Source organism: Mastomys coucha, unplaced genomic scaffold (assembly GCF_008632895.1).
Source record: "Mastomys coucha isolate ucsf_1 unplaced genomic scaffold, UCSF_Mcou_1 pScaffold21, whole genome shotgun sequence".
NCBI classification, from domain to species: domain Eukaryota; kingdom Metazoa; phylum Chordata; class Mammalia; order Rodentia; family Muridae; genus Mastomys; species Mastomys coucha.
Genome location: NW_022196904.1, coordinates 188,324,178 through 188,336,438, shown reverse-complemented (window position 1 = coordinate 188,336,438; position 12,261 = coordinate 188,324,178). Strand labels below are relative to the sequence as shown.

At 47.7% G+C, this 12,261-nt stretch overlaps 1 protein-coding gene across 10 annotated transcripts in view; it reads right to left on the bottom strand.

The window, feature by feature from the left end:
• Nucleotides 1-12,261, bottom strand: part of Tdrd1 (tudor domain containing 1) — a 49,916-nt gene that overhangs the window by 2,852 nt on the left and 34,803 nt on the right. For 9 of the 10 annotated variants that reach the window (XM_031390793.1, XM_031390800.1, XM_031390796.1 and 6 more), the window contains 8 exons: nt 11,509-11,679; nt 8,684-8,953; nt 6,896-7,015; nt 5,510-5,626; nt 2,667-2,834; nt 1,215-1,442; nt 673-719; nt 504-596 (listed from right to left, as the gene is read on the bottom strand). In XM_031390793.1, the coding sequence (XP_031246653.1) occupies nt 504-596; nt 673-719; nt 1,215-1,442; nt 2,667-2,834; nt 5,510-5,626; nt 6,896-7,015; nt 8,684-8,953; nt 11,509-11,679 (1,214 nt within the window). Of the gene's footprint in view, nt 1-447; nt 597-672; nt 720-1,214; nt 1,443-2,666; nt 2,835-5,509; nt 5,627-6,895; nt 7,016-8,683; nt 8,954-11,508; nt 11,680-12,261 lie in introns of all 10 variants that reach the window. The other variant, XR_004123674.1, reaches the window with a different exon arrangement.

Below are 12,261 nucleotides of genomic sequence, written 5' to 3'. Positions count from 1 at the left end.
CACAAGGGGTGAGTGAGCAGGGCAATCTCACTGTGGCCACAAGTTCCAGCTGGCTGCTGGCTGTGACTATTTTCTGATGGCCCCTGCTCTTACAGGGAGCCTGACAGTCAGACACGGTGGGAACTACTGGGATGGGCCCAGCACACACTCTCTGAACAGTGCCACAGCACAGCCTGCTCCAGTGTCACAGGCAACAGCGTGCCTACCTTCCATGCTCTTCTATCCTTGCCCAGACTCAGGACTAAACCTACTCCAGCCCAGTGATGAGGCCTGAGAAAGCTTCAAGTCTGGACACAGTCTGAGGCTAAGCTTTACCTCATGACCATCTTTACACGTCTCTCCACATACTAATGATGTAAGCAACTTCAAATCAAGCAATAAGAAAAGGCTTCACATACACGGCCCGAGTCAGGTGTGTCTCAGAACGGAAAACAGAAACTTACTCACAGGCTTTGCATGCGCAGCCCAAGTCAGGTGTCTCAGAACCAAAATCAGAAACTTACTCAGCTTTTCAGCAGCTTTTTCATCTCTATAAATTTATTTTGGTTGGTTGGATTGTTTAAGAGGAAGAGGAGAATCTGTTCGTGTTTCTCAATCTGCGGACAGAAAGGAGACATGACGATTACTCTCTCCATGTGAGGAGTGTGGCTTCATGTGGGGAGCTGCACCCACCTGCTTCTGTAACTCCGTGCAGCAGCACTCTGCGCTGTGTGATGTCTCTAGAAGCAAAAAGAAACAAGACAGGTACCAGGTCACGTCAATGTCAGTGGCCTCAGACAGAACAACTGTGCACCTGTGTGTCAGTGTCCACATGTCAACTCCACAGGACAGCACCCACCCAGTCACATGCTGTGTCCTGGACTCTCACGGACCAGCACTCTGTCTATGATGTAGGGACCCCTTTTGAATGAGGACAGCTCTGCCAGATACAATCTCTGGGGCTCCAGGAAGACTCAATCTCATGAACACAGGGTCTCCCGTCTCCCGTTGCTCAGCATCACGGAGAGCCAGAAGGAAGGCATGGCACAGCAGCGACCGTTCCAAGGCTCTCCATCTCCACTCCACAGCACTGCCGGCCCTGACCATGCCTCAGGCTGAATTGCCACAGCAGGGAGTGCAGAGGAGGAGTGGGTTGGGGGACTAAAGCCATGAGGAGAGACAATCAGAAGAACTCCAGCAGCAGCCCCTGCCGCAAATGATGCCTAAGAAGGTACCTTTAGTGGAAGCACTTGTCCTTTTAGATGTGAGGTTTTCTGCCAGACCACACATCACCAGATTCTCAGCTATGTTGATCATTCCATTCTCAGAACATTTTTCAACTGACACTGTGTGGATGTTCTTTGAAATCGCTTTCACAGAGAGAAGCACTCTCTGGCTCAGCATGGCAGTCCTCAGCAGCTCCACTACGAGCTGCGAACAGCTTCCATTCAGCTCCGTCAGCCCTGCAAAGGTTACACACGGAGCTCTGGTCATAAGTCTGCATATGAGTGCACTGCCTGTATGTATGCATTTCCACCACATGCCCACAGAAGTCAGAAGAAGGTGCTGGCTCCCCTAGAACTGGAGTTCCATAGCGGGTCAGTCACTATGTGATGCCATCTATTAACCCAGGTCCTGCAAGAGCAATCAGTGCTCTTAACCATCAGCCATCTCTTCAGCCCTGTGACTCTTGTCGAAGACCATATTTAGGTAAGCTATGGAATGAGATAAACAAGCTGCATGTCTGTTGGCTTGGCTGGCACCAGGCGTGCTGTAAGGCACCAAGCACTAAGAGAGGCTTGGGGCATGGAACAGACACATCTTGCCTCTGTGCTCTAATGGAAAGGCGAGTACGGAAGCCAAGCATCCTCCTACAAGAGTCCCTGTCACCATCTCTGAGAAAGGCTGGACAGGGCTGTGTCAAGCATTCTAATTTACTGCTCTTTGCACAGACTTCTTAGAAGCAGTGAGCAAGCTGGAATGAGGCCAGGACACATCCCCTGGCTCCCACAGGAAGCTGTGACAAAGTAGTAAATCACTGCTGAGCCCAAGACCACCTGGGTTCACACCCTGCCACTTGCCACTCGGGCTGCACAAGTGGAGACAGAACCCTCTGCAAACCCTGACGCTCTGAAGATAAGCCCCAAACACAGAGACAAATGGAGTTTCCACAAGAATTAAAGTACAATTGAGTCAAACTTTCTCTAAAAACTCGTGCTGAGAGGATGCTTAGAGAAGTCAAGCTTAAGGATAATTGAGCTGCGGCCCCACTGGACTACAAACAAGCCCAGGACCCCATGTGACTACATCATCCCCCTTGAAAGCCTCCTCCCTTTACATGCAGGCCACACGTGTGCACCCTCTCAGTAATCTGCTCTTCCCTCTCTTCCCCACACAGTAAGTAGCCAGAGGCCCTGAGGGTCTCAGCTATGTGGCCATGGTTACTCCTGACAGAGCTTCCTCTGTAACCTGCACTGTTGCCTGCTCTGAAGAAAGCCCCCTTGAGACTTCTGTAGACCTATGTATGCATGACTTTCCAGTTCTGTGAAGAAGCCATGAACCTGGAAACATCCAGCCAGACCCAGAACACTAGTACCAATCTGATATAAACCATTTAATTCAGACTTAGAGCTATGAAATAGAAAAACTTCCACAGACACAAATCTAGAAGCAACAAAGCCGCATACCCTCAAGTGAGCATCTAATGATCTGGAAGGGCAGCTCCAGGTAGGTGGCTGCGATGGGCTGCACTCTGGAAAGAGGCAGTGTTTCGATGTTTCCATAATCTGCATAGAGAACTTTCACTTCAGAGTCTGAAGTTTCCAGAACAATGGCCCGGTACCAGAAGTCATCATCTGAAAACAAAGGACCCTTAGCACCCAGGACTTGCATACAGTCAGAGCCCCTCCCTTCCCGGAGATGGTTCTATCCACTACACTTAAAAAGCCGCTGGTTTCTCGTTAAGAGCCTGGAGTTTGCTATCTCCCTTCCAAAGCCCTCTGTGGAGACGTGCAGAATCCTGATCTTGTTTTTTAACTTCAAAAACAAGGGAGCTGAGAGGAGATCATGCAACTCGGCAAGGCTGGAAGGCAGATGTACAAATGGAAGCAGGAGGGAAGCTTACAGCCAAGGGAGCCCATGCAAAGCTGATGGTGAGGAAGCCAGACATGTGCCTCCAAGGCTCTGAGGCTGAGGGACACAGGGCAGGACAAAGGAGGCAGTTTTTACACAGCACACCTAGCTTTAAATTCACCAAAGAGAATGGTGAGCGTCACGCTTAGAAGTTCCTTCTCCACAGGCTATGGACTGGGGACTGAGGCTGAGGACAGAAGGACACAGCTAGGCAGTGTATACTGCAGGCAGGAGAGAGCTACGACACAGGAGAGCACTTGCAGGTGTTGTCCAGCTACAACAAAGCCAGATTACGCCTGCACTGAAGGCCAAAAGTGGGTAAGCTCTACTGTACAGAAACTTCCAAATAACTCTTGGGTACCCCACTGTAGTAATGTGGAAAGATGGTTCAAAAGAGCCTCTCACATGACAGAGAAGGCAAAGCAAACAAAACAGGACCGGGAGGGAAGAGCCAATCACATTCAAAGGGTGATGGCACAGAGGTGGAGACAGGACATTCTGTGCTCAAAAACAGGAAGGGACAACATTCAAAGACAAACACACCCAAGAAACAAAAGAACTAGTGAAGGTAAACTAAGACAGCAGAACCTCCACAAGGGAAGCTGGGGGAGACAGGGATCACAGGAGACAGGGATCACAGGAGACAGGGATCACAGCAGAGCCCAGCCAAGCACTGGGAAGAGGGAAGCTGGGGGAGACAGGGATCACAGGAGACAGGGATCACAGCAGAGCCCAGCCAAGCACTGGGAGGAGGGAAGCTGGGGGAGACAGGGATCACAGGAGACAGGGATCACAGGAGACAGGGATCACAGGAGACAGGGACCACAGCAGACACACTGAGCAGAGCCCAGCCAAGCACTGGGAGACTCAGCAGCTCTTCAACACAACACAAAACAAATGGAGAATGAATGAAACTCCTGAGTGCAGGGGAGCCCTCCCCTACCCTACAACCCAAAGCTCTCCCAGACTAGAGCCTGTTCATGGGTGTCCAGCACGACATGGAGAGCCAGTCTCTGTGTCAAGGCACATTCCAGTCAGCAAACAGGATGAAGAGGACACTCAAGGTTCCATACAGCAGAGGCTTACAAATTTTGGAGAACCTATCTTTTGATGGAAAATACCAACAGCTAACAAACAAAGCAATGCTTTCAGAATGACTTTCAACCTGGACTCTATCCTGGATTTTACCCTCACATGCGATGCCTTCCCTCAGCTTCTAAGGGACACATATACCTACATGCTGGAGTGGATCCAAAGAGCAGCAAGGCTAACAAAAAGACAGGATGGAAGGAGGGGTCAGCTACCTAAATAGAGTGGAAGAAACTCGGCTAACACAAGGCAGGGAGACAGACAGTTCAAACAGCACTCAGCATGAAGGTGAAGGACACATGCAAGGGCCGCCCAGGCTTGGAAGCTGAGCAGTCTAGCCGAGCAGCTAGACTAGGATTACGGGGAAACATGATGGCCTCCTTGCAGAGCTCACTGAGGGGACGGAATGCTGATGTGGAGGTCTGGGGACAGTGAGAACACACACAACACGCACGACAAAGATGCTCAACAGCAACAGAACCAGGAACCACACAGCACACCACAGGGAGTGTCTGCAGTACCACCTCAGTCATGCCTTAACTGCCACTGCAACACAAATGCATATCCAGATGTCACACAACAGTAAGACAGGAGAGAAGTGGCGTCACTAAGGAAGTGGTAGAGAAGGTCCCTGAATGTGACATCATTCTGCCCCATTAACAGCCTGCCAGGCATCTGTGGACACACTGCCTTTATGTGACCTCCGACATGTATGTAGGCAGGTGGTTCTGAGGGTGGAGAGCCCATCAAAGACTCCCGAACCTTAACCATGGCTGTGACAGGAAGCCACCTGGGCACTCTGTTCTTGACCTGCTTGGCTGCCATCCTGCCAACAGCCCCACCTGCCCAGGGAACAGTAGGAACCATGCCCACCCATACCCACAGCACCTCTGTGATCTTCCTCCAGTCCCAGAAATGAACCAGCACACCCTCTGCAAGTGCTGCTTATATTAGCGATGCAATCTGTTGACATGGAATGTTAAGCAAGCCTGTCCTGAGATAATCTAGTTCTCCTCTGGTCCATTCACATGCAGCTCCATAAATCTGGACGACTGTGCCCCAGTGACCCACCAGACGGAGCATCGGTACTTGGAGCTGGTTATCTGAGTGTATCTATACCCTTGTCTAATAATAGCCTACATAGAACGGAAAAGCAGATGATACCAGAATATAAATTAAATCACAATTTTGTCTTTCTCAGTTTGTCAATATGCAAAATGAAGTATGTGTTGAGGATACCAAAATTTACATCATCTCCATCAAAGACAACTAATATCTCCCTGCAGTGTTTCACGTAAAGGAACATTACTTGTATACTTAGCACAGCACGCATCTCCTGTCTGTGGTCTGTAGGACATCTGGCCTTTCTGAGTGCTACAGTGTTCTAACAGTTCAGCTGTTAACATGCACAGTTTTTCTTGGTTTTCTGAAATACAAGCAATTTTCACTGTGAGAAAATTCCCAGTAGTGACAGTATACAAACAATCCCAAGTTCAATCATGACAAGAGCTGTCCACATTAAAATACACATTGTGTTTTAAAAACTGATATACTACTGGTTGGTTTTGCAGAAAGACTTGAACTAAGGGGTACAAGGACCCTCCGGGGGGCCTACCTCCTATGAGGGGGTTCTGCTAGTGTGCTCCCTTTATAAAAATTTACTATATTTATCTTCATTTTACATTTACTCCAGGGCATCCTGTGGAGGTGAGAGGACAACTCCAGGACTGCCCTCTCCTCCTTCTACCATGTGGGCTCCGGGGAGGGAACCTGGGCAAGAAGGCTTGCTACCAAGAGCTGGGCTTCTCCTTAGCCGTAAGCAGACATATTGTTCAGCAAGAGAAATGTTTCACACTGGAGCCCAGTCACAAAGAAAAGTAGCATCTGAGATGGATTTGGTACTTTCTCTTCTTGTTTAAAGGAAGTTTACAATCAAGCAATCTCTTAAGTGTCTGTGAACTGTCCTTGCAGGACTGGAGAGCAGCTGGGTACACTGGTGGTGTCTGCTCACATCTACTTTAGGGTACTTTAACAAAGAAAGAATGACATCTGCTGCAAATTATCAGCTCAGGAATTACAGTAAATTACCACTTTTAGACTTTCTTCCCCAAATCAGGAAGCACTGCCTTTAATCTGTGGAAGTGACAGGCAGAGGCTCAGGTTGTTGTGACGGTCTACACTACAGTTGAAGTAAGGATAATCCTTAGCTCACCTCACTGCATACGACAAATTCAGAGTATACGAACAGTCATAAAATGCTGCTTGAGTATTGAGAATTGAGAAACTGCCATAGGCCAGCCCATACCCTCACCTAAAAATAACCTATGTAGATGAAAAGCTAATAAAAAAAAACTCTGATTATTAACTGATTACTAAGAATAATATACAGGAAATAATTCTGGTTGGTGCTCACTTATGTAGTTGGAGGTTAGCTTAACACATACAATTCAATATAAATGTTTTAAATAAAGAAGTTATGTAAAAATTAAGGGTACCTTTTGCTCTAGGACACTACATCTTACACTAACCCTAGGCTGCTGAGGCGGCGCTGACACAGGACGTCCCGTGTCTTCCGGGTTAGTTCTTGAGAAACATCACCCTCCTTTCTGCACCCTCACTTCCTACAGAGCTCCCCAGAGCGCCTGCTCTCACAGCTCAGCAGCACAGGCATGCATCCACCAGTATGGCTCCTCACCTGGCATTTCACTGGGGATGGCATAAAACAAGGTTGGGCTCATGATTTCTAGTACATTTGCTGGTACAGTCTTGTTAACTGGTAATTCTATCGTCTTCCACTGCTCTGCTGAAGAGCTGGCTAAAAACACAGGAGGCACAGGGCTCATTAAATACACATTAAATTTAATTAAATACACACAGCTTACTCTTCTCAGTAATACCTGAATTCAATAAGCTTGTTCATCAATGACCACCAACACATCAGCGTTCCCTTGCTGAGCTGTCGGTTTCACAAATCATTACTCAACTCAGAGAAGTGTGTGTTACAAGGACCTCCAAGCTGATGCACTCCTGCAGAATATGTCTAAAGTATAGTTAACATAATCCTTCAAATTATTCAAACTTTAAATTATATGTATCTGTATAATGCATACTTATCTAACAACTAAATCTAAAATGAATGTTTGTTCAAAACCCCCTACTATTCTGGAGAGGTTTACCTGAGGAGAGAAGTCACCCGGAGTGGAGGTGGTTCCACCCAATGGACTCTAAGGCTCTCAGGAAACTGAGAGGGACAGCAGCCTTCTCCTGCCTGCTTCCTGACTATGGGAACAAAGTGGCCACACTCCTGCCACCTGCCTTCCCCAGCATGGTAACAATGTAGCCCCTCAAACCCTGAGCTTTCTGTCAAATGTAAAAAGTAAAGAGCACAGACCTCACCCGCTTGTGAATCAGCAGAATGAAGACTGTGAAAGACTTCGCTATTCAAAGCATTCCACAGTTTCAACACAATCCTCATCATAATTCAAAAAAATGCATTCTTCGTAGAACCAGAAAAAAATGCTAAAACACACGGAAGCTGGAGAGCCACACAGAAACAAAGCTACATTCCTTCACCTTGCATGACATCAACTCAAGAGCAAACAGGGATCTTGAGATCTGAAAGTCTAGACCAGCTAGGGGAAAATAGGACACACCTTTCCAGATGCAGTTCTAGGCAAGAGCTTGGTGGTACAAGGGATAGTCCTAAGGACTGACTGAAAAATGCCATTACATGCATACAATCAGTAGCTCTCTGCACAGAAAGGTCACCAACCAGCAGAGGAGAGAACACCACCAACAGCTTCTCACATGCAGAATTTAGACTTACTATAAACACCAACCCCCCCCCCCACACACACACAATGTGTGTGTGTTAAAAAAAAAAAAAGCAGAGAGGAGGCCAGGTATGATGGTGCATACCTCTAATCCCAGCATTCGGGAGGCAGATCTCTGTGAGTTTAAAGGCAGCCTGGTCTACATAGTAAATTCTGGAACAGCAAAGGCTACATAGTGAGAGCCTGCCTAGAGCTCATAACTGCATTAAATTCCAGTTCCAGGGTTTCTGACACCTTGTCAGAACATTCATAATAAAATAAATAAAATAAAATAAAAATAAATTATACATTTTTAAAAAGGAAAGAAAGAGCCGCTGGGCAGTGGTGGCACACACCTTTAATCCCAGCACCTGGGAGGCAGAGGCAGGCGGATTTCTGAGTTTGAGGCCAGCTTGGTCTACAGAGTGAGTTCCAGGACAGCCAGGACTACACAGAGAAACCCTGTCTCAAAAAAACAAAACAAAACAAAACAAAAGGAAATAAAGAACGTAATAAGGCAGGCAGGCAGAAGAGAAATGGACTGGGGAAGGAGACCAGAGGCAGCAGCCAGGAGGGATGAGGGATGGCAGGTGAGGCCAGGAAGAGCGATGATCTGTGGGGTAAAGAGCAGAGCAGAGCCTGACATGAACATGATGGTTTAAAGGCATCACCTTGAACCCTGTGGCTGTCGATCTGGTTATGTTTATTAGCAGGTCTGCTCATCAATGAGGCCTGTGGTGAACCACATCTCAGGACCAAATGTTCTGTGATGAGAATATCACTAATGATTTTGGGATATGGAGTGGACAGATCAGTGAGCTCAACGCCCACCCCGTTCTCGGTGATTTCCACAACTCTGGCTTGGAGTTTGAGCCCCACAACACATGCTTGAAATCTTGCTGTGGCTTCTTTTGTCCAATGCTTGTTTTTGGGCTGTATATCTGAGAAGTAAGAAAAGAACATTAAAGAAAAGCCTATGTACGCTGCGAGCTTATGCTGATGGTAGGCAGGGCTGCGTCCTTATACTTAGCTTACAAATTCTCAAGAGTTACATAAGATGTGCTCACGAAAATCTCACATTTTTCAAAGCCAAGTCACATACCCTGTACCTGCTGACACACAGTGTACATTTTCAGGGTGTCCCAGGGACAGAGGGGTGCCTTTACTGTCTCTTAGAGGAGCTTTTGCTTGTGCTGTGATGTGACTAACAAGTTGCCAATGGATGAAAGGCCCTCTGCAGTTTCCAGTGGTTTGGGGCAACTCGGGCTTACTCCCTTTTATTTTGAGACAGGGCCTCACTTGCCCTGGTGTATCTTGAACTCAGGGTTAAGGCCCTGAGCAGCTGGGCCTGTGAGTGTCAGTGATGGCACCACTGGCTTTTCATCTTCATCCTCGCAGTGGGCTTCCAATCGTGAGCGTGCGTTCAACAGATGAGGCGGCTCACACCAGAGCTTCTTGTCTAAGTCTGGAGTAGAGACTATAAATCTGAACTTTGGTTTTTGTTTTGTTTTGTTTTGTTGAGACAGAGTCTCTCTGTGTATCTCTGGCTATCCTGGAACTCTGTATACATGAAGCTAACTTCAAACTCACATAGAGATCTGCCTGTCTCTGCCTCTGAGCGCTGGGATTGAAGGCATGCGCCACCACCCCCTGACTTATAAATCTGAATTCTTAAGGAAAGTTCCTGCTTGTCTGGAACTCTGAAGCTGCTGGTCTGAGGGCCACATTTTAATTAGCACACTGGCATGACATATGGTGATTAAGAATAATATGGGATGTGAACGTGCTTGCCACCAAAGCCTGAGCATTGGATTTTGATCTTTGGTTCTCAAAGTAGAAGGAGAGAACTTGAATTGCAAAAGTTGTCCTCTTGACCTCTTACCATGGACATGCCATGCATGTGCCTGCATGAATGTATCACACACACACACTACATATATATATACATATATATATATGCAATGTGTGTATACATACATGTATGAACACATGATAATATAGTCTTTAATAAGAACAGAGGCCTGAAGCATACCCATTGCACATTATTAAGAGTCAGTGTGATGTCATGTGTCTCCTCACAACAGAATTGTCACAAAAACAAGACCTAGGAACACACGTGCTCCCCACATGGGCACGGTTAAGAATCTAGGATCACTTTCCACAGAAACAGGGGTCTTAGAGTGAGGGTCCTGTCATAGGCCCAGGTCACCAGAGTCTTGTGCTGAAGAGGTTCTTCTGAGGAGTACTGGGCAGCTCACACTACTGTCCAGGGCTCTGTCCTAGGCTGCTCCCATGACTCTGAATGCAAAGGGAAATATGCCTGCACACATGTACACACTCTGGTAAATGGGAACACATGCTTGTAACCGCAGCAAAAGAGGTGATAAGGCAAGAAGGGCCGCTCAGTTCCAGGGCCTGACCACAGAGACTGGGCTCAGTAGAACAGGGCAGCAGCAAGTGTGCTCAAAGGGGAGGCATTATGCCATACTCCAGGCATGCTGCAGAGCCTGCTGATTCTGTGTAGCCTTACTTCTCTTCTTCTCCAGATAGGAACACAGAAGCTTAAATAAACTTAAATAAATAATTTAAATAACTTGCTAGGTCTCCCAGCAGCTGCAGTGTGTGGCACAGCTGGCCCCTGGCACCCCAGCAGCTGTAGTGTGAGGCAGGGCTGGCCCCTGGCACCCCAGCAGCTGCAGTGTGCGGCAGGGCTGGCCCCTGGCACCCCAGCAGCTATAGTGTGTGGCAGGGCTGGCCCCTGGCACCCCAGCAGCTGGAGTGTGCGGCAGGGCTGGCCCCTGGCACCCCAGCAGCTGCAGTGTGCGGCAGGGCTGGCCCCTGGCACCCCAGCAGCTGCAGTGTGCGGCAGGGCTGGCCCCTGGCACCCCTCATTTGCACAGCGCTGCTACCCTGAACATCCCGTTAACTGGTTGTCCTCCCTTGCATCACAGGGGTGAGTGTCACACGTCTTAACAGCAGCAGGGTGACAGCAAAGGCCTGGGCACAACTTCAGTCCCAGGCCTGGCCCAGTGCTAACCCTCAGAGCCACTGTTAAGAGGGTTCCTCGCCATCCTGACGTAGATCATGTGACAGCCAGTAGGTAGGCTCTGCAAGTGAAGGGACTGTCAGTAACAGCCCTGCCCTGGGATGAGTTCCTTGCAGCTCAGCCTTGTGTCATTTCCGGGTTGCTTTAGAATAAATGACTACAAGTAAATGCCAGAATTCACTAGCATCTGAGGTTCTCAGAGTCCTGCAAAAACCCTTCTAGACAGCCTGTGAGTTTCACTCCCAGACCTACAGAAAAGAGACTCCTTCACATCGCTCTGAGTATTCTGCCAAAGCACTAAGTAAGTTCCTACATTTTGTAATGTGAGGTGGTATTTTCTAGTCCAGCTGAAAGGTTAAAACAAGCGCATCAGTATGCATTAGTACCTGAAGAAGGGCACTCATACAATGCTGGCTTTCCAAGCTGTGAGAAACTCGTGTTGACACCTACCTACTAGCCAACACTGCATCCCCTGAAATGGAAGCAGTAAGAATTGTGGTGATATTGCCTGGAGTTGGTCTGTGGTAACTTCTTCAACATTTCCGTAATCCACAAAGTGCACTTTAACATTTCCACTTGGTAAGATCTCTTTGACTAGAGCCCGGTACCAGTTGCCGTCACCTGGAAGCAACACAGAGTCTCTGACATTTCTTTTTCCTTCACATTCAATGTTTCCTCTTAGAAAAAAAAAAAACACTTTCTATGATTACAACTTTTAGTTTTTCTTTAAAAATCCCTAGACTGAAAATTTCTAAGGCCCATTTTTAGAACATATCCCCAGACTTCTTACAGTATCACACCCTGACATCTGGTAAAAATTCCATTCATAATCTATGCAATAAACAACATGAAAGTGGGAAATGACTGACATTCTCACTGCTCGGGGCCAGAGGCTTTGCTGTTATTTGGTTACAGTACTGCCTTGTGACCAACAGTGCGCAACTATCAGAAATGCTCCGAGGTGTGGAAGATCAGGGTAGCACTAAGACCACACGTCATCACTTGGGCGTCGTAACAGTTCCTCTGATTTTGATTATGAAAATGTGCTTACATATGGGAAGAAGGCGCGCACTGGAACAAGGTCTGAACGTTAGGGACAAGGTGGTCCACAGGCACTGAACGTTAGGGACAAGACGGTCCACAGGCACTGAACGTTAGGGACAAGATGGTCCACAGGCACTGAACGTTAGGGACAAGGTGGTC